Source organism: Python bivittatus, unplaced genomic scaffold, assembly GCF_059951505.1.
Source record: "Python bivittatus isolate LINGU-HERP-01145 unplaced genomic scaffold, Pbiv_v1 ctg000700_np1212, whole genome shotgun sequence".
NCBI lineage: Eukaryota > Metazoa > Chordata > Lepidosauria > Squamata > Pythonidae > Python > Python bivittatus.
The window spans coordinates 77,868,099-77,890,950 of NW_028277098.1; the positions used below are offsets into that span (position 1 = coordinate 77,868,099).

The 22,852-nt window shown below is 39.4% G+C and overlaps 1 protein-coding gene across 3 annotated transcripts in view; it reads left to right on the top strand.

Annotated features, from left to right (window-relative positions):
• Nucleotides 1-22,852, top strand: part of SGK2 (serum/glucocorticoid regulated kinase 2) — a 48,379-nt gene that overhangs the window by 5,595 nt on the left and 19,932 nt on the right. The window contains exons 1-5 of one of the 3 annotated variants that reach the window (XM_088153183.1): nucleotides 2,311-2,486; nucleotides 20,172-20,241; nucleotides 21,270-21,327; nucleotides 21,963-22,012; nucleotides 22,738-22,795. In XM_088153183.1, the coding sequence (XP_088009309.1) occupies nucleotides 2,435-2,486; nucleotides 20,172-20,241; nucleotides 21,270-21,327; nucleotides 21,963-22,012; nucleotides 22,738-22,795 (288 nt within the window). In that variant the 5' untranslated portion in view covers nucleotides 2,311-2,434. The other 2 variants (XM_007431822.4, XM_025168943.2) reach the window with 2 other exon arrangements.

The window sequence follows — 22,852 nt, forward strand, 5'->3', positions numbered from 1 at the left end:
ATCATCTGAAGTGCAATAAGCTTTCAACCTGATGTACATTATTGAAATTAATACTCCTCAACATCTATAAGTGGGTGGTATTTAGCACATTAAAAACAAAAAATAAAAAAGCTCATCCTTAGAGCTAATTCATAGAGCTCAAGAGACTTCTTCAGTTGGAAACTGGTCTTATAATATTTGCATCATATAAGCAGTGTTTCTCAACCTTGGCAGCTTGAAGATGGGTGGACTTCAACTCCCAGAATTCCCCAGCCAGCCATGCTGGCTGGGGAATTCTGGGAGTTGAAGTCCACCCATCTTCAAGCTGCCAAGGTTGAGAAACACTGATATAAGCAATTTTTGCCCAGGCAGCACAAGGTGCTAAACTGCAACACAGTTTTTATGACCATTTGGAATCTGAGCAGATAGCAAGCATCTGTGATCCAGTGCCATCTTAGGAATAATAAGGCTATCATAAGTGCTAGTTTTTAATACATTAAATAGGAGTAATTCTTTGTCTAAACCACACACTTCATATACATTTTCATGAAAACTATTTTAAAAATGTCAGACTGATGTGGAAACTAATAAGCAGGCTTAACGGTGAAAAAAGGACAAATAGAAACTGAAATCAACAAATTCATCCAACCATTGACAAAACGAAAAGGTTGCCCTTCTAGGCCTTGATCAGGTCAGCAACTACAGAAGCTAAGTCATGAGGCCAGCAAGTGTCTTCTGTCCTTAAAATTTTAAGGCAGAATAAGTTAAAGAATGCAATTTGTAGATTCCATAGCTTCATTTCCCTTCTCATCAAGCCTCACCAGCTGGGAGAAAAAACTACCATCAGCAGGGCTCCTTATAAGGCAGGTACTTAGAAGAGCATGTTTAGCAAACTGTCACACTGTTTGACTAAGTGTGCAGGAGTAGAGATACTCCACTCCCAATACTTGTCAGGCTATTTCTGAGTGTGGGTCTAGTGCCATTCTGAAATATTGCTAAATCTGTGTCCAAAAATAGCCCAGCTGACAGGTCACAAGCACTGGGGACAGATGAAACAACAGGGAGCAATTGATAATAAGCAAGTTACAAGGGAATTGCAGCGCTGGCAGTGAATGGCTGTGGCTGACAGCATCAGAAGTTGTCTGGTAATGAAAATGGCATAAGAATAGCCAAAATGGTCCACCACCACCAAAGTAATAAAGCAGTACAAAGTATGTCCACATGAAGTCCCATGTCTGTAGAAGTAGAACATTTATTAGTATTAGAACTGGTGACACACAATTAACCCTGCCTCTTTTTTCTGGCTTAAACCAACCATGTGCACAGTGCAGGATTAGCCCTTTCTCAGAAGGGACCTGGGTGAGACTTGGCAAGCACTTCAGAAAATGCCTGTAATGTATTCCATAGGTGGATGCATCTGTGGAAGCCAGGTGCTCAGTCTCTCCTGAAACCTAAGCCTTAATAGCCATGGAAGGCAGTTCCCAGTGCTTGGAGGGGAGGGGACACCCTTGCAGCAGCCTAATGGTCAATAGGAGCTGGAGAAATCCCAATCACTCATCACACCAGCAACCACATAATCGATGAAGCATTCTAGATTGTGCCCATTGTAAAAATTGGGTCAGGGAAAGAAGAAAACCCTCTTTTAAAATTAGAACAGTTAAAAACAACATTAAGCTTTTTCAGCTGGGGATGAGAAAAAGACAATGTCATGAAGATACAACATCAACAAGGATTATCAGGGCATGTTCAGTTAGAGAGAGTTAAGAAAGAATCAACAGAAGTTCAAAATCAGGAGCTCAAAAGCCAGATACCCCAGCAGCCCCACCTAAAGGCTTCTGTAAATCTAACTTCAAAGTTAAGTTACCACCCAACACCAATTGCTGTTCATCAGGGCTAATCAGTCAGAGAGATTACTTATGAGTAACAACTCACTCCCATGTAGTCAAACTTCTGCCTCTCTCCATCTCCTGATTCTGGATTCTGAACATTGTACTCTTAAGGATTCATCAGAGCTCAGATTCTGGATGAAGCATTGCAGAGGGCGACTCGGTATAACCACTCTAGGTGTTCCCTCGTGTTTGGCATCTTTGAGCTCTACCTCCTCTGACCTAGGAAGCCATACCACAAGATGATAGTTCCCATCCCACCTCTCAGTCTAGTTTGAAAAAGAAGTTTTATTAAAAATTTGTAAATTACCCCAAAAATGGATGATCTAAGTATTGCAGTGAAATTCCACCTGTGTAGAGGTGGTGCTGTTGGCATCTAGCCAATGCATAATAACATCTTGCTTCATTTCCTACTGAAGGAGAGCTGATCTTAACATTTGCAGAAGGACATAAGTTAAAGGAGCTTCAGACTACAACTCTCTTCCTAGCTGACAGGCTAGTGCCCAAAAGACAAGAAATTGGTCAAAGAATTTCTTCAGGCTGTATGCTGACCCCCCCAGATTGACTTGATGCACTCACCTGGGGCACAGGCCCTCTTCACAACTCTGGGAAAGACAAAAGGTACAGTATAGCAGACTTCACCCTCCACTAATGAAAGATGGTCTACCTGACATACCCTTTAATGTCAAATACTTAATCAACATTTGCTGGGTTAACAGTTATCTTTTAATTTATTTTCATAGGTGCTTAAGAATGATGAAATGGCTTGATTTCTACTCATTTTAGTATATGTTTATTTATTGATGAAATGGGGTTTTAGTTAACAAGAAAAAGTTTGGTAATTAAACTTCAATGCATTTAAATGGTGTATTAAAGGGATAGGATTTGTAAAGTGGCAACCGCATGGAAAAAGACTTTTAGCCTTGCTCTTTGCTTTTAAAGACAGCTTCATCTGCAGAAATCAGCAGAAAGTTTACAAAGAGAGGCATTTCTACCTACTAATGCCTCTCTATCCTGAGTTATTAAGAGTACAGGTGCACGGGCAATGAAAATCATTATCAGCTGCCCTAAAAATTCTTTTTAAAATAACTCCACTATTGGTTTTAGTATTTTAGATAGGCATTTTAACATATCTATTTTATCTGATGCACTTTCTTTTGGTCTTCTTTTACTGTTTTATTGTGTTTTAACTCAACCTATATGTCACCTTGAGTAATTTCATGACTGAGTAATTTGATGATTTATTTTACGGGATACAAATCCCGTAAAATAAATAAACAGAATCATCTTTATTTTAATGCACTGCCTTCAGAGCTAAGATAAGCTTTTATTCTTTTGGTTTTTAACCTTTTGAGCTTTTAAAAGTTTATCATACATATCTTTTTACTAGAGCTTTTACATTACTTTCAGCGCTTTGCTGTTTTAATTTTTTTAGAGCACTGACTTGGTGACCTTGAGCAAAAAAGGTGGTATAAAATGAACTGCCAATGCTGAACCCCCATTGGAACGATGCGCCAGGTTGGGGTGTTGCTGGCACTGCCCTGGGGGCTCTTCTTGCTTTGGGGTGCCCTCCTGGAAAGTGCAGGGCCTCCGCCACACTGTCCACTGGAATGCCAGCAATCCCAGGTTCTTTGATTCAGATGGAGGCTACGCCATTCAGGTGTCCATCAATGACTATTTGGTATAAAATGAGAAAGAATGAATGGATTAGATTGTTCCCACTGAGTTCTGTTGATGATTTTTACTAGTTTGGGTAAATGAATGGATTATCTATATTCTCCTTAATGCTATCATGGTGACAGAGGTAGTTTTAGAATAATGTTTAGGAATTCAATATAATAATCAGTGCCATGGTTTGATTATTTTTGGACTGTATTTAATCATCTTTACAATACTGTATATCTTTATACAACTTTTTAAAATTTCTCAGCAGAAATTGGGAAAGAACTCTACTGCCAATTCTCAGTTTTTATTGCCAAATTTTCAGCAGTATTTTCTTGGGTGGTTTGGAGATTGCATAAAAAGCATTTGGGACTGTCTGAAGTCCATGGACTGTAGATTATCCACCCCAGGTCTAATATACCAAGGATCTGATGGCACATTTAAAATATGACTTTTCAGTTCTGTCCAGATAGCTAATTTTTCTATATTATATAACAAACAATTATAGAAAGATAACTACCCAGCATTCCTCCATAGCTATATTTCTTATACTGAAATGTTGTACATCTAGTTGATTTGAGATGTCCATCTACTTGTCCCTTAATAGCATTGATTTATTTATGTCCAGAATTTTGAGTGTGGATTTTTTTCCTGTTTTTTTGCCACCCTCAAATAATAAAGAGCTCCATAGGGCCAACTCCACATTTATTTTTAGCATCATTCTAGGTGTATCCATAGAAGAAAGGGGGAATGATTTGGAGAAGTAGGTGCTGCCACTGAATAAAGGCAACTCTTCTCAAGAAAAGTTGGTGACCATCAGTCCAAACTATTGCTTATAGTGTGTGTGGTGAACTCATAATTTCTTTTAATGCAAATTAAATTGCCATTCCTGGTCCTCCCTATAAGTACAATGCCTGGTATCCATCAGAATTCATTCATATGTTCTGTATGGGGTGACATTGGAGGGGAAACTACTACTAACTACTAGACTTGGAATGGATTGTGGGCTATAAAATAAAGTTGTTAGTCAGGTTCTACAGTTTCTATCCTTATGCCATGACCTTGAATCGTGCTAAACAGTAAATGTTGTGCTTCACTCAGTATGCTGGGGCTATTGCCCAGGTTAAATTCTGGTGATTTAGAATGGAAATTAATCCTTGCATTGCTCTCACTGCATCACGGTAAATATGCAGTATATTTCAGATATCTGGCTAAAAGAGAAAAGCTTGGAAACAGATTTCTAAAGTATAAAACAAATAAGAATGACATGGAAGGATTCCATTTATTATTTATTTCAGCTGTGATGTGATGATAAATTTAGAGAAGTCTAAAATTTGTTGTCAAAAGTATCCCAAACCTTGTTTGAAAAATGATGCTCTGTAAAACACTCAATAATTTGACAATGATGATATCTTTTTCCCCCCTGCTATCTCATACCATTTTCCCCTATGTGTATTGTGGAAAAAAAAATCTATTTTGTTCTCTGGAAAGTAGAATTGCTTGGTGTTGTATAAATATTTTTGGCACTTGGTTATCAAGTGTTGAGTAAAAAGCTGTTGCTCCAGCCTTTCAGAAGCTCATTATTTAATGCATACCAGGAACTAGAATGGAAAGTAATCTTTCATTATATTGTAAATAGGTCAGAAAGATAATTAAAGACCCAGATACCACATCTTTTTTAATCTATTGATGCTATACCCGTCTCACAGATACCCCCTTCTCTTTCCACCATGGTCTTTTACATAAATCACAAAAGTGTCACAAAGTTCTGGAGGAACAAATCAACATCAAAACTTCATAGAGGCCCAGAATCTAAATGGATTCAGACTGATCTCCTCCACCTTAGGGCACCATCATTTTGATCTGAATTATTCTGTTTTGTTTGCAGTCTGGAGTTTAGCCAAATCCAATGCACGCACCCATAATATTTTCCCATAACCCAGTTCATTTAACCTTTAACAAGTATATCCTATTAAATAATATAAGTCAGTGATGAAATGTGAGAGTAGCAAGTAAAGTGACCTTAGGGTTGAACTCAACTCCTGGTAATTTGATAGACATTTCTTGGTAAGAATGCAGAAGTAGTTTGCCATTGTTTTCTTCTGGTATGTTTTTTCAGATTCTGAGTCTAGCCTAGGGCACAAGTATTCCCTGGAGGTAGGGGTGCAAAGCACTTAAATTACAAAGCAGAGAAGGTACTTTGGAGTGTGCATGAGTACACATACCATACTTGTTAGTACCTCCTTTAAAAAGTTGCTTTTTTTCCTGGGCTCACAGAGTAGGGGTGGGGGTGAGGGTACATCATTGCAATTAAATACGCATTTGAGTTAAAGTCCTAATAGCATACCCATGCCTGCTCCAAAGCACCTTGTTGCACCCTATTACCACATACTTACCTCCAGCATTTATTCTCCTGGGCTCATGTTGCTACCAAATTCCATAGACGGTCAGCCAGGAACAAATCATATTGATTACTTTAATCATCAGAACAACGAAAGAAGATATTTTACATAACCTAGTTTTCAAAGAGTTCAGTTACCAGTTTGGAATCCTCATATGTATGAAGTTCCTATCTTGTTACAGCAGCCATTTTTTTTCAGCTTGCTTGAATACTTTGGAAAATGGCTTCTTTTATTTGGTTTTTTTTCCCCCCTGAGGAGCAAACAAGCTATGCAGAATCACCTGCAGCCATGGAAAGCCTGGAAAAGTAGTCCTCAACTTATGACCACATTTTGGAATTTTCATCACTAAGCAATGCAGTTGTTAAGTGGATTGCACCCAATTTTACTATCTTTTTGCTGCGGTTGTTAAGTGAATCACCACACTCGTTATGCAAATCAAATGGTTGTTAAGCGAATCCAGCTTCCCCCCATTGAATTTGCTTGTCGGAAGCCCCCTGGGAAGTTTCTAAATGATGATCACATGAACCCGGGATGCTGGCACCATTGTAAATACTTGCCAGTTGCCAAGCTCCTGATTTTTGATCACGGGGATGTTGCAACAGTCATATGTGCAAAGACCAGTCATAAGTCACTTTTTTTCAGTGCCATCATAACTTCAAATAGGCATTAAATGAATAGTCATAAGTCAAGGACTACCTGTATTTACAAGTTTAGAATCTCTCCCGCTTGTACCAGCAGCTCTGCTCAATCACACCAATCTAACCCAGCATAATTTCTTTTGGTTTTTAGAACTGTGTCCAAAAATAGGCATCTGAGAAACCTACCACAAAGCAGGGGGTCAGTAGCTTTTCCTCTTCAAGTTCCTCAGCAACTGATACTAAGAAATGTGTTCCAAAATACTGCCTGCACTGTGATAAATCTGCAGCTGTAATTTGATTGGGTAGTTTTCTTAGTAGGTGTACAGGAATAGCACTAATAGCTCAAATATTTATTTAACTGCTGGAGTTAGTTTATTTACATTCCCATTAGAAAAAAAAACAGATAAAGACTCATAAAAGCCTGTCCTCAGTTCAACTTTATCCTCCTCAACATGAACCTGGAATTTGTTAAATAGAATTCCTGAATTATCCAAAAACTAGCCTAGAAGGATTGATTCAGATATATTTGCCTTACATTTTTTGCTTCAGACATGTTAAGGTCTCATTTAGGGTTGTAGAACTTCTCAGTAATATGGATATGATTGAATGGGGGTAGGAAAAGACAGCTTCCAAAGATTTAAGTGGGGGGATTTTTTTTTCGTTAAAAAATGGAATGAAGATGACAGAAGAATCCTAATGGCCAAAGATGGGCACAAGAAAACCATTTTTAGTACTGTGAACAAAATATTTTTTATGAACAATGATGACAAAAAACTTTAATCTAGTTGACTCTATAAGTAAATACTGAAAAACTGAAGTGGAATTTTGCTTCTCTCACACCCATCCTGTGGCTGAATAGGCAATCAATAAAAAGCAGTTTACATAAGAGTTGCTTGATTCTAATCAAAAAGACTAAAAATGGGTCCAAAAGGAGCCACAGGGTGAAGCAACTATACTTATCTGTCTTACCCATTTTCTGTGGTAGTATAAGGAGCACCACTGATTGAGTGATTATGTGCTGTGAAGTTGCTGTTGACTCTTAGCAACCACATACATAAACTTCTCTAGAAAGATCTATTCCCAATCTGGCCCTTCAAGTCCCACAATGACGGATCCATCACCATTGTAATTTAGTCCATCCATCTTGCTGCTGGAAATCCTTTTCTTTTCTTTCTTTCATCAAAAGAAGTAATCCGTATTCACTTCCAGAAAGGAAGCTTGAAATAATGGCTGTCTTCACATACCACATTAAGTCATAATTTGTTTTCATTGTGTTTTGGCTTATCATGATGTGTCAATCCAGCTGTTGTGATTTGCAAGCATAGTTTATGGCACAGTGTTATATAAACATCAAGTCATTATGGCTTGTTCCATTAACCAAGATTACCATAGTCTAATGCAGTGCATGAACCCTGATAATATGGTATGATTGTTATAATAAAAATATTTTCTGATGACAATGTTGCTGCCAGTTCCTACCTCCACAAAAGATCCCTTTCTGCATTCCGAGGGGCATGAGAAATAATGTAAGATTTGTAAATAAATCTTTACAAGCCTTGCCTTAGCAGAAAGGGTGGTCTGTAGAAGCCAAGAATGGAAGAGTCACATGAGTCTTCCATTGACTCTTGTTAGATAACATGCTCTCACAGTCTAAAGACCCCTATACTAAAAGCTGAGGAAACTCCAGTACTAGCCCAGCAATGGGATACATTCATGCTCCACCTAGCTCCTTTGGGATGCATGGTGTGTGTGTATGCATATAGGATATATGAGTGGGTGAGTGAGGAATGGCTGGATCCAGGAAATGGCTTCTTTAGGAAGGTCCTCCTGGTGGAGGTGTTGTCTGGCCTCCAATCTTTGTCTCCCTTTTGTGGGCTGCAACTAAAGAGTGCCATAGAGGAAGTGTGTTCATCCCAGATGGAGGTATTGAGAGTACCCATCCCATGTAACATCAAGGGAGGGAAAAACAACATGTTGTTGTTGTTGTTATTGATTATGCTTCACCCTTGTGAAATAATTTACATGGGGATTCATGGTATTCAGGAGGGCTACCAACACCAGTCTCTTCCAAAGAACTTTAATTAAATTACTGAGATTTTGTTAATCAGTTTTATGAACTGATACACGGCCACTTCATGTGGATGCCAGGATTAGGTTGTGCTGTTGTATATTATTTTAATTGTTTTAATGGATTTTATGTAGTCTTTTATACACCACAATATGGCTGTGTGCCATATATAAACATTGGAAACAAATAATTAAGTATCACCCTGTTTGTCTCTCTGCCCAGTCACTGCTCCCCCACTGCTGGCCCATCCATCCAGCAGTGGATTGGAAGGACAAACAGACACACACTGGCTGGGGCAAACAGCAGAGGTGAAACAGAGTGCATAACCTTCAGGGCTGAGCTAAACTTTGAAGGAGTACTTTGATGAGCGCTTGCGTAGAGCACCCCTTTGAAGCTGCTTCATAAAGCTCTGGGTCCACTGATTGGACAGTGTTTGCTTCACTTGAAGTTCTCATCCAGCAGTCCCGGTAGCTGGAAAAGGCTTTTTCACATGCATAGAAGCATCCTCCAAATCTTTGAATGAGAAAGCAAAGAGATTGCGCATTGAAAAGAATTGCCAAGCCTCTTTGCTTCAATGTGGAGAAACAGGTTGCCTCCATGACACAAAGTGCCTCAGCTGAAGCCAAGCCAAGCTGCCTTGCATAGGCCTAACCTGCTGCTCTCCCATCTGGGAAGTGGAGATGGGACTAAAGATCTAGTCTTATTCTGGGTTATTCCTCATGGCTGCACTAATGCACATTCCTCAAGTCCCCACCCCACAGCCAACGGGAAAAAAAACCCAGCCTTAAAGTTGGTGGGGCAGACTTGGATGAGTGCAGGCAGGTGTCTGGATGGAGGTGTTACCCATCGTTTAAATTGCCAGTGCTGAGATACTCCATGGCAATACATGTACTTCTGAATACAGGTCTAGCAGTCTTTTGTAACACTGGTAGAACTATATCCGCAAATAGCTGAGCACATAGGGTGGAGGAGGGGTGTGGGATGAAGTGGGAGGGAGTTCACACGATGCACTGGCAGAACACCCTCTCACTTCATCCCAGCCCATCCTCTGCTTCTCTGACAGAGGTTTACCAGTCTTCCAGAAGACTGGTAGACAAGTTTACTGGACTTGCTGACACATGAAGGGGAAATTAGTAGAATTCTTATCAACCTAGCTCCCATCATCCTGAAACACAGTATGCAAAATAACATTAGAGTAGACAAAATGGCACTGCCTTCCTCCCAAAATAATAAGAACAGCAGAAAGCACAGCCATACAAAATTCCTTGTTGGCAGAAGTAGCAGAAAAACTTTAATGCACTCATTTGTGACAAAACTAGTAATACATCTCTTTTCCCATTTAAATCAACCAGCAGACCTTTTTTTTTTTTAAAGAGACAGCTCTACAGTCTTTTGAAAAATCCTTAAAGAGACAAACAGTTTTCCTGTATGTATAAGGAGCCACATCGTTCCTAAATGACACTTGTGAAGTGTGGGTCAGGTATCATGTGGGCAGATGCCTCCAAGGAAACCAGGTGTTTCTCCAGCAGCCCAAATTTCATGTAGGGCAATGCCCAGAGTCCCAAGAGGAATGGCCATGCCCAAAGCAGCCTCAGTCAGTCAATAGCAGCTCAGCAGATGATAATCCTTGATCACATAATCACTAAGATCATGATTAAGGCATCACAGATCATTCATACGGAAAGACTTGTGTCAGGAGAAAACAGAAAACACTGGAACAGCTTAAAGACAAATTTAGGCTGCCTTTATGGTGAGTTGGATATGAGGTGAAGGCTGTATCAAAAGTCCTCTAAAACATTAGTGGGGCATCTCTGAGACATAGTTAATGACTCACTTGGAAAGCCCTCAAGCTGCATTTACTAAGGTAAAACTATTCATTTCAGTTTGGTTTACCTCTGAATGGGCACATATAGGTCTGAGCATGAGGATACCAATTTAACTAAAATCTAGGATATAACTTATGTGCCCATAAGCTCCTCACTTATGATGAACATGATGTGAAAACATGCTATATATTCTTACTAACAACTGGAATGCAAGAGGTTACCATACCATTTAGAGTATAGTTCCAGATGCTCAAGGGCAATCATTTTTAAAAAAATGTGTTTGGAGGAACATGAGCTTTTTGGCACACTTTTACCCTTGGCCTTTAAATATAGAGTCACAAGACTCTTGTGTTTTCAGTTACAGCTTGGCTGGATTGCTCTCTCTCTGGGATTAAAAGGGAAAAAGTCTCTCTGCTTGTCATCTTGAAGTAAGAATTAGTGCTTCTTTAGTAAGCTGTTAATATAATGTGTCTGGCTGAAGTTTACAATGAAGTTAGACAATATAGTGAGGCAGACAATATTGAACATGTGATGACTGGGAGAAACCTGGAAATGAGTCTCAGATGCTGCCTCTTTCTTGCAAAATAGGAATTGCTTCAATAGATAGATACAAGTAGTCCTTGCTTAATAATGGTAATTGGGACCTGCAACTCCATTGCTAAGCGACATGGTCGTAAAGTGTGACATCACAGACCACACCGACTTATGACAGCAGTTGTGGCAGTTCTGGTTGTGGTCATCAAGCAAATCCCTTGCAGTCGTTAAGCATGACATCTCGTTATCGCCATTTTCAACTTCCTCCCAGCTTCCCCACTGACTTTGCTCATTGGAAGCCACAGTGAAGATCACAAATGGTAATCATGGGACCACAGGATGCTGCGACCATTGTAATTGTGAGCTGGTTGCCAAGTGCCTGAATTGTGATCGCATGGCCGTGAGGATGCTGCGACAGCCACAACTTCAAGGACGAATCATAAATAACCTTCAGTGCCATCATAACTTTGAACAGTCGCTGAACAAATGGTTGTTATCCGAGGACTACCTGTAGATGATTGATTGATTGATTTAGATAGATATTTCATATTCCCCACAGTAGTGGATTGCTGTTGGTGAAATTTGAGGCTATTAATGTAAGATTTGTGCAAATACATAAATTGAATTAAACTATACCAAAAAGATGGTCTTGTCTTTTCACTATAAAACGGCAACTGAGTTTTTATGTAAGGCAATGTAAAAATCTAATTTCATGCTGGATAGATACTATGACTTTGGATACATACAGTATGTAGCTTTTCAACTGCTATATATAATGCTAACCTTATCTGTCATTTGTCTGCAGGGAGTTTGAATACTTTGACCCATCATTCATACCTCTATATGCAGTTTCTGGAAGGCACCGGGGCTTTCATGGAACTATAATTAATATGGTGAACAGAATGACATCTCTGTCTTATAACTCAAATATTTAAGAGTTGGATTAAGGATAATTACTTAAGCAAAAAAGCCATGTCTGAGCAGCTAGGTAAGACTATTCCTAAATAATCAGAGATGAAGAATAGAATTGTTCTAGCAGATCCCTCTCATTTGAGGATTCACCCAGGTCTGGGAACAAGTTTAGGCTCTGTTCTTGGTCACTAAAGATGGAGCTATTGTATCAAGAAAAGGTGAACTCCATCTTTTCTAGTTAGAAGGCAGGCCTTAAGACTTCTTCCTGTCCTATGGAGGAAATCCTCTGTCTTCACCCTTTAGCTCTGCCTTCTAGGAAGAAGCAGGGGGTATATGGTATTAGCAATCTGTTCAGCCATCAGCAGTGTTCTCTGTAGGTCAGTTGCCATGATCTAGGTCTAGAATATGCAGTACTGGGTTTCCAAGATTAATGTTAACAGCAGTGGCAATATATGACCAAGGAAGCAAAATTCACACACTGTCTCATTAATCAAATGTAATGTCAGGAAAAAGAGGTTAGAATAGAGAAACTTAGGAACAAAAAAGAAAACAGCAGTTGTCATTTATTAGTGAATTCATTCAGGTAGGGTCCTCGTGAGTTGTTTGAATTTCTTTTTCCTAGATTCCCTGAGGGCTTGCTTAGGAGAAAGTTAAAATGTCCAACTGTTTCTTCACTGCCATGTTTTAAACAATTCCCTTTTCTTTCCCAGATTCTGAGAATACTATTATAGCGTGTGTGTGTGTACACACACACACACACACACACAGAGACACATCTTAAGCACTGAGAACATTTTTTTTTAAGGAATAGGATTCAGGAAGTGAGCAGAGGAGAGAGTCCTGTGCTGGCATAGCAAACTGTAAGCAATCAAGGAGCCACTAGCGTAGCTAAATGGCATGACAAAAACAAGCACAGGTGAAAGGCCAAATATTGCCGACTGGGGGGAAGGAGATAGACCAGCCACATGAACTGGACTGGACAATCTGGGGAGTGTTGGTTTCCAGAGAGACCAAAGCAAGGAGAAGGTGGTAAGCAGCAGCACCAGCTCTGGGGTCCTCTCCAAAATGAAAGAGTTCCCCTCTCTACCAGTAGACTAGATACCAGGCCTAATCCAGCCTAATAGAGGGGATTTGGGGCAGCACTAACAGTGAAATCCCTCTGAGCAGCACCATCAGGCTGAAATTATCCGGATTGTCACAGCAGCCAGAAAAAATGGCACAACACCACAGAAGCCCTTAAATGAATAATCTCCTTATTTTCTACCAAAAGATGAAGAGTGGGTGCTGGGAAAACTGAGTCTGGATGTGCTGATATGTTAAGGGGGTAAGGACTGATAGAATAGATGAGACCAAACCAGTGTAGCAAGACCTATTTGCAATGGCTTAGGAGGGAGAAGCCGCCATTGCTACCTACTGTCTACTTACACTGAACGCAAGAGCTCCAGCCAGACTCCTTTCTTCCTTGAGAAAAGCCATCTCCAGACCTGAATTATACATAATATTAAATCAGCTCATGGGGAACAGAGGCCAGCCCAGATCAAGTGGTGAGAGACTTTGATTTCCAGAAGCTCTTCAAGTGAATCCAACTCTTCCTCATCCTCCACTTAAGTTGTGATCTTTTTCATGCTCATGTGGAAAGGGAAAAAAAGAGAAGAGCAAGACACCCAACATACTGTGAGCAGAAGAGATGCAGGAAGTACATTCAACCTGCAGCTGAACCCCAACAATCCTACAATCAGTACCACCAAAGATTTGCAAGGTTCTGCTGAGGTATGTCCTTTAGGTTCCAACATGGACTTCAATATGCCTTTTCTAGCAAAGTCAAGGTGCCCTCCACACTAGTGAGCAAGGTCATGGAATGGCTAGATATGTCTATCATTAGTGAGCCAATAACATCCCGATCAATCAGTCAGAAATTCTAAGAGTGGGAGGAAAGGTACTTATAGGCCTAGTGGAATGCAAGAACAAATGGAGCACTGAATTGACCCCATGAAGCAGTAGCCCAGGGAATCAGGGCTGCAGCTGTTTCCTCCATCATAGCCTGAACTTCAGTAATACAGGTGTGAGCTCCTCCCAGAAGTCCTAACAAAGCCCAAAGGTGTGAGAAAAGGCATCAACAAACTAGCCAGAGCAGCAGAGCTCATGACAGATATATCTATGGATTGCTTACACTTTGCAGCCACAGCCTGTGGTTGAAGAGTAGGGAGGTGAACCACCACTCAGGAACCAGCCATGCAGCAAAGGTTTCTGAGAGGGAAAAATTACTTGGGAAGTCAGTTCATTCAATTCTAATAAAAAATAAGAATAAAAATAAATCCTCACCTTCATCCCCAAAGGAAGAAGAGAGCAGAAGAAGATATTCTTTTTCCTTTCAGGTCACAGACTGCATTCCAATCCATTTTTCTGGCAGGACCACAGAGAAACAACTTCTGGAGTTCCAAACACTACAGATGGGTAAAGCAGAGGAAGCAAGAACTAAAGGAAATGCTAGGTTGATGTTACCATTTCTCCACTGGTTGGCAACTGGATAGGCAAACAAGTTCTGGTGTACCTAGGAGCGCACATGCATCAACAGATTGGTACAGAAGACAGTCCAGTGTGATATGTACTGGAGTTCATGGAAAAACCAAGAGAAAGGTTTCTGTCATCTCCCATTTCAAAAAACAAATTGAAGCACTTAGGATGAAGGAGGCTGATGGAGATTGATGCAATATAGTACATATCTACACAAAAAGCTTTCTTCAATGTATTTTTTATTCTCTTGCTGACAAAAGAAATTGGTATTAGGGAGCCATCTTGAACCTCAGATTCAGGTTGAAACCCAGTTCCAAAAGAGGTTGATGCAGGGAATGTGGTCCCATCATGTGTCAATATTGTAAATGAACCAGCTGGAGCTATGAGTGCTATGGTTCACTCTGAAAGGTCTTTCAGATCAGATGAATGGGCAGCATCTACTGGTGAGAATGGCAATATTATGACATAGAGGTTCCCTATCTAGCCAGCAGATCACTCAAAATTAAAAGTTTGCTTTAAATAAATACTTTGCTTTAGATTGCTTTATATAAATACTGTAAAGCAATAAAGATGTGGATTGATGCTAAGTACATTGAGAGGCACTCAGGGAATCTAATTTCAACAGGACAATTAGAAATATGGCTGATAGAAGACTTGGGGAGTGCTGATAGAGAGTGAAAGTGGCAAGTTGGAGAAAGTACGGCAAAACTTCTCTTACAGCTGCAGAAACGGATTTTTCTTTTGAAAAGAAAATGCTTCTTGATTGTAGAGGCTTTTCTCAGTGCCAAGACACTGGGATGGCATGAGTTAGCTGTAGCCAGTGGAGACTTCAAGCATTAAAAGTTTGTTTCAAAGTGAAGACCGTGTACTAGGATTGGAAAACAGTGCATTTCTATAGGTTCTTAGCTTCATGGAGAGAGTAATACGATACAGATGAAAAAGGAAAAGAAATACATGGTAGGAGAAGAGGATAGGAAGAGGAAATGAAACTAACTTGGGTTGGCTTTAGGTTCAACAGAACTAGACCAGAATTGAATTTTCTTGATTGAACATGGAGTCATAGAATATGATGACCTTTAAAAGTCTGGGTTGCCTGAAAGATGGGTTTTCTGGAATAAATGAAGTTATGTTATAGGGATAATGATATTGATCTTACCACCATGGATAGTGCAAAAAAGAAAAGAAAATCCTAAACTCTTTTCCCATGAAACAATGAATAGGGGTGATAGTAGTGCCACTGATTTATTTTATTAAATGTGTTATTACTTGATTTTCATTATAACCCTAACCATATCACAAAATGTAATACAGTATAGATTCCCTTTACAATCAGAATTACAGAAAGCCTGTATAGGGGCTCTTAATTTGTGTTGTTAAAGATTGTTAATCTTGTCAACGCTTCACATACAGACTTTTTCTTTTGCCAGAGCTCTAGATGGGCAATTTCAAATTGTCACATAGGTGGCCCGATTATGTTAGCAAGTTGCTAATGAGGGAGGTATTTCCATCATCTAGAATTCCCTTTTTAAAAGGGTCTGCAGTGATTTAATTATGTTGCAGAACAGCCTGTGCTTCTTTGTTTTGGCTGGCCACAAGGCCTCACTTCCTCATCTTTCTGAGTCATGGCATATTTGAGACTGAACTATTCAGCAACAGCCTGCTGACAGTGTCAACATGATTGCTGGCAGTACTAGGCAGAAGGGTGTGAGACTGGTCCACCCCCACCATCATCCAGTTCATGAACCTGCAAAAAAAAAAAAGGGGGTATATGGACTTGCTGAAAATCATAACTGTTTTGAATAGATTCTACATAGGAAGTGGCCAGGTTATCCCTTTAGGGCTACACCCAGTCCTCAGGCTAATTTTACACAGCTCTTGCCCTAATTTCAAAAATTGTGCAAATTGAGACCTCTGTCCTTTGGTGCAGCCTGGAACAAAGAGGGCATTGGAAAGAAGGTAAAAGAAGTTTCAGAGAGAGAATGGATGTCCCCACACACTTTTGGCTCTTGTCCCATTCACTGCTTGTTCAGCCCCACCCACCAGATTATTAGTGAAGGAATGTGGATGGTGACCCCCCCCCCAAAAAAAAAGATTGTCCATCATTAATAGCTGGATTGGATGTACTCTAAAGATCTTTATCCAGTACACAAAATTATATTACTTTTGTTTCGCTAAAGCAACACCATTAAGTGTATGGCAGCTGCGTGACAGGAGAATAATTGGTGATAGGAATGATTTTTAAAATTTAAGTTGGGATGGAATCCTAATAAAGATGGATGTGAACTAGAGAAGTCTGAGAAAGTGAGGTTCAGTAACACATGAGAAATGATTCTTCTGCAGCTTTTATGATGTTCACAACATGCAGCCATGGGTCATGTTATTCCCTTTGCCTCCAAATGATTCATGCTGATGAGCTAAACAAAGTTTGACCCAGCATTTCCTTTGGGAGGAGATGGCTAGTTATTTACTGCACGTACTTGGACACCAATTTATCCCACTAAGAAGGATCAGCTACTTCCTTGCTGATGACTTCTCCTTGTCCCTGGTGCCAAGCATTTTAATTTGTTTCTGAAATTTCAAGGATAGATTAATCACTGTTTGGGCAATCCCATCTTCATGCCGTGAACATGAAGAATTAGAGCCAAGAATCAAAATAATACTATTGTAATTAAGAGTAATTAATTTTCATTGCATTTGATCCCTGATTTAGGTCTATTTAGACAAAATCATTACTTTGAGTTATGCCAGATAGACCTGTTATTTTTTACATGGCAATGCAGCAGAACATTAGCAACAAAACATTTCCCTGGATTTTTCCCCTCTGCCCTTTCTGCACTGACTGACAGTGTTACTAACAGTATACTGTAGGATAGGAGGTTTGATTTGAAATTCAGACTCTTTCACATCTATCATTCCATATCTTTCTGGTTGCTTTTTTTTGAAAAAGTACCCATATTAGTTATAAGAGTGCTTCCAGGAAGTCAATTGCTTGGATATCAGATGTACTGATTGACCTTACCACTGCTATCTTGAATAGCAGGCCACGGGGACTATAGAACTAGCATAATTCCAAAATATATAGAGGTTGCTGAACCTGGTCTTTTCATGGCATTGGGGGTTTTGGGTGTGTGTGTGTGCAAATTTAAAGTATAGCAATTACTAACTGTATACAGCATAAGAATCCATCAAACTCAGTTTCTCCAAGCCCACTGAAAAAGTTGCCAGTGACTTAGAATTTGCAACATGACAGAAAGATGAAATTCTTAAATATTTAAATATTGGGGAAGTAACCATACTGATTTTATTTAATTTAAATGTTAGTTAAATTTAATCAAGCATCGTTATTTTTTCTTTTAAACCCATCTCTTCTTGGTGGACTGCAGTCTCCTGGAACATCTCTCAAAATCTCTTTTCTCTTTTCTTGGCTGAAAAGTTTGGTTCCCATTGAATTAAATAATCTATTTCCAAATTAATTTTGAAAAGGATAACCAAACAAATGAAAGATTAAGAAAACAAATGTAATTTTTTACAAATATCAAAGGTCTGCCTAAATAATAGTAATGCAGACACATTGTTCAAGTGATACATGCAAAGTTGACAAGCAAAGTATACACAGTATGTCTTCTGTCCCTATCAGTTGAGACATACTCTGTTAAACATAAATTCTACAATTGATGCACTTTAAGCTCTTTAAAAAAGCTTTTATTTCTTATAACGATTCATAGCATTTTTTATGGGTTAGATCCACATTTATTCTTACCAAGTATCATGTTTGGAACAGTTCTATTGAACTCAAAACAAACAAAATTTTCCAGGATTCTGAATAATGCAAACTGGAGATTTGAAGGTCCTATTACAGCTTGATGGGAAATATCTTTTGTCATGTACAGTCTTTCCTTTATTATACTTTTGTTCTGTGCCACTGCTAAACCCTTTGAGGGTTTAGAATTTTTTTTTGTATTTAAAGTAGCATAAATAATAAATTTATATTTATTTATATATTTATATATATATATATATATATATATATATATATATATATATATAATATAATATGTATATATATATAAATTTATATATAAAAATAAATAAATAAAATAAAGAATGGAATGTATGGAAGATACAGGATAGCACAGAGCATAGCAACAAAGGAACAACTTGACTTTTGCTAAATAGTTAAAAGTTTTTTTTAAAAAAACAAGTGCTGTTTTAAAAAGGGGGGTTTAAAACTATTCCCAGGTTTAGCCTCTGAGCCTCCCTTAGACCTGTCCTTCCACATCCACTTTCCAAATCCTTGGTTCCCTCCTCCTGCTGGAATATAATCTAAAGGAGGTGCCCGATGTTGCCATTCTTTGATTGGCAGCCCCACCAGCCAATCATCATATCTTTAAAAAGATAGTTCAAGTTCCTCTTTGTGTTACTTTTCAAATTATTCTTCTTCATGGTTCATTGAATACTTGTAGATAGGACTGGGACAAGTTTTTAAAAATCTGTTTTGCTCCTCTGCAGGAGTAAGAATGTTTTCTCTCTTCCTTCTTCTATGTTCAGCACTATTAACTTAAATTTGTAACTACCACAGGGAGATGAAAGCTGTGATTCTGAAGGCAAATGTCTGTCACCAGCTTCCTTGGGAGCAATGAGACTTCCTGCCAGCAATGTCTATGACATTTATCACACTTGATCCCCTCATAAAGGTCTAGTTTTTGCATAAAGGTCATCCTATTCTGCTTTAAAAAAAAAAAAAAAAAATGACGGCCATGTAAGTCAATGGGGAAACAGGGCTCCATATTTAGAATATCTTGCTCAAGATCCATTTATAGAGCAAGAATGGACTAACTCAGAAGCAGTCCAAACTGGATCCGACCATTTCCAGAGATCCAATCTATTTCCCAAATCCTTTTGGAGGGTTTCTGCACACATCCTGTTTATCTATCATCAACAGCTGTGACAGCGTTTATTTGGTTAGAGGTTTATTGCTTATTTTCTAACCAACTTTAAAACAAAAACAAACCTCAACCAGATTCATGCATGGAAGACTCAAGACACCATCTAACAGGCACGTGTGATGGTCACAGCAAACTGGAAATACTGTTTTTATTAAAACACGATGCTATGTTACCAAGACTGTGTTGATTTGCTTATTTCTAAGTCAGTTATATTGTCAATTGTCTTTACCTTGAAAAGGAGCTTTAAAATCTGTCCATTCAGGCAGTACTGAATTGCATTTGTCTGATTTGGAATTGTCCACTGATTTGTGAGTGCTGAAGGGGCTTGCTCACCTTTGAGAGAAAAGCGCGGGTGGGGGTCTTATATTGCTCCATTTGTGTTCACAGAGTGCTTGGAAAGCTTTGACTGAGAGGCACAGCATATGTGCCAGGTAAGTTGCATTCGAGAGTGGCTCTTCTATCATATGATCTGCATCACTCAGAAAAGCAGGCCAGTTCTGCTAGTATCCTTGGAGGAAGGGAAGCTGGAGGCTGTTGCTTACAGGACATCAGCCCTTGCTGGTTCCAGAATTTCTGCATTGTTCTCTAAGTAAGAGTCGAAACTCCTTCCTACAGCAAAAAAGGCCTGTCCCTGGTTCTCATAAAGATTGGTTATTTTGTGGGTGGATGTGTGAGAAGGGCAAGGTCACTTCAGAACAAATGCGCCTCTGTGTATACTCCTTGTGATCACACTGCCAACTTAACCGTTTATTTAGTTTGCTAACTTCCACTCCTCCCCCCACCTCCCCACCCTCTTTCCTGTAGATCTCATAAAACAAGGCCGAGAGAGGTTGGAACAGACCATCAAGGCCTCCAGCTCCAGGCTGTGCTCCTAGTGAGTATCTGTTTCTTTCTGTCAGTGGAGTGCTGTTCCTTTAAAACTCAGATGGAGGATGCCCTCCTACAAGGAATAAGCAGTGAATTGAGCCGGCTGGCACAGGCATGATGCAGAGGGAACCACCACTTGCACAAGCTGGGATTGGTTGCTCAATATGGCTTTGTTACTCAATTCTGCTTCTGAGGAGAGCTTTTTGTCAGGCAGATGTAAGTAAGGTAGCTAAGTAAGATATCTGAAAAAGAGACTGAACTCTGGGGTCGGTATGGGGTATTTTGAAATATGGCGCTTCTACAGAGCCATAGCTTTTAAGAAATAAGGGAATATGCCAGTATGGAGCTACCAAATATTTTTTTTCAGTCTTTGCTGAGAGGGGTGGGGAGCATTCAGTATGAAAATGTCTCATGTTTGGTTTGTGGGAGTTTAGTGCCACTTTGCTCCAAAATGTTAGGAATCAGAGTTTGCAGGATACATATGCAGTTAATCTTCCTTGTTACAAAATGTCATTCGTTCTATGTAGTCTGTTAATAACTTCACGGGGAGCAAGGAGGAGAAATGTACAATAGGAGTATCTATTAAGGGCTAATTGCAGCTTGGGGGTGGATTTTGTGTGGGGAAATAGTAAAGAAGCGGCTTTGAAAACTTCAAAAAAGGCATTGGGAGATCTAATTACAGCTTTAATTGTAAAAGTGTGTAAAAAAACACACATTGCTTCTACAATTCTAACTACTCTGTGATGAGAAGCAGGGAAAAATAGATTAATTTGCTAACAAGATTTTAATTAATCCTGACTTAAATTAGGACAGGAAATAGCTGAATACCATTCCAACTGTTATCACAAATAACAGCTCTGTACTGGCTTTGTTGGAATATGGGTTTAATAAGAAGCTTCTGCATTTTATTTCTTCACTATGGCAGCCAAATTAACCCCCCAGTGTTTAAATAAGATCTATGACGTAATGGTGGAGTCTCAGTGTCTCAGTCTTGTTCCATTTCTCTCAGTTAATCATTGTCTTTTTAACCCACAGTGCTGAAAGAGTAGCTGTTTTAATGGACCATTCCAGAAGTCCAGAGCATAATAGCCAGGTAAGGGCTGAGACCTTAGTCAATGTATTGGGGATGCGGGTGGGGCAAATTTGAACAAAGAGAAGATGTCCAAGACCAGCAAGGAAAAGGACTTGCAGGTTATGTAGCTTCATCCACCACAGGCCAGCCTGTCCAAATTTGGTTCCTTTGGATTTGTTGGCTGGCTAGTGATAATGGGAGCTGAGATCCAGCACATTTAGACAGCACCAGGTTGGGAAGACTGCGGGTTATCCTGGTACAGGTTTCTCTGCAAATGTACTCTACCATCCCTTGCAGTTGTGTGGTTTTTGTCTTTTTTCATAAATATGGGGCTTTTTTCATAGTTCGTATCGGGCTGGAGGAGGGGTAATCATCCCTGGGGGTGGTTGGCACCTTGAAGATGCTCCCGTAGGTCGGTAACCTATTATATACCATCAGTTCCTTGGAATACATTATTTACTTATGAACATTGTTTTATTGCATTTTAATTGGTTTTTATTCTTATTTTTACTGTAAACCGCCCAGAGTCGCTCTCTGAGTGAGATGGGCTGTCACTAAATTTGAAATATAAATAAATAAAATAAATAAATGTGGCATTAGCTGGATGTAAATAATTTTTATTCAACTTCATGACTTTTTTTCCCTCCTATCTACAGCCTTCATCTCCAAGTGACAATATCAACCTTGGACCTTCTGCTAATCCCAAGTAAGACCACACAAAAGACTATTCACAGTACTATAGAGTATGAAGCAATTGCTGCTTCCACTTTCTTAGTTTGTCCTATTGAGCCTAGTCATTTCAAGTTCCAGTATAAGCCTCCTCTTTATAAGCTGCTGATAGCACAGGGCAGGGAGTAGATGCAGGGAAAGTAGTGCATCCCAATGATGGGGAGGGGATATTGCAATAAAATTACAGCCTCGAGGAAAGATTAACTGTGTTAATGCTTTACAAATAGGTAACCTGGAACCCAGTAGTGGGTTTCTTCTCCCTTAGAATTGCATTGTAATAGCTCACAGACAATAAAACATACATCTCAGCCTCAGACAGGGGTGAAAATAATATAGAATAAGTCTGTATGTCCTGATGTTCCTTGTTTGCTTTGTGGCAAGGGAACAGCCATGTTGGGGTAACCATTTGCCAGAACAGAGCAGCAGATTCTGGGAAAGTGAGAAACCGTGAGGTGTTAGAAGAAAGAGTTATTGTGTCTTGAGTCCTGCAGCCCCTAAATAAGCCCCCTGCCCTCATGGAGTGAAAGACACTGGGACAGAAATTAAAGTAAAATAAAACTCTAAGCTTATCAGCTTTATAGGCCCATTTTATCATCCAGGCTGTGAAAATGTATTCTGGTGGATTTAGAAAGTAGAGGGGAAAGTTCTAACTGATTCAGAACAAGAGCTTCGGTGTGTTCTTTTGTCTCTTTTTTCTAACAGTGCCAAGCCAACTGATTTTGACTTCCTAAAAATAATTGGCAAAGGTAGCTTTGGAAAAGTAAGTAGCCTAGTTTGGGAAGTTTTCTTGTTGACTGCTTGTTGATTCAAATGGTTT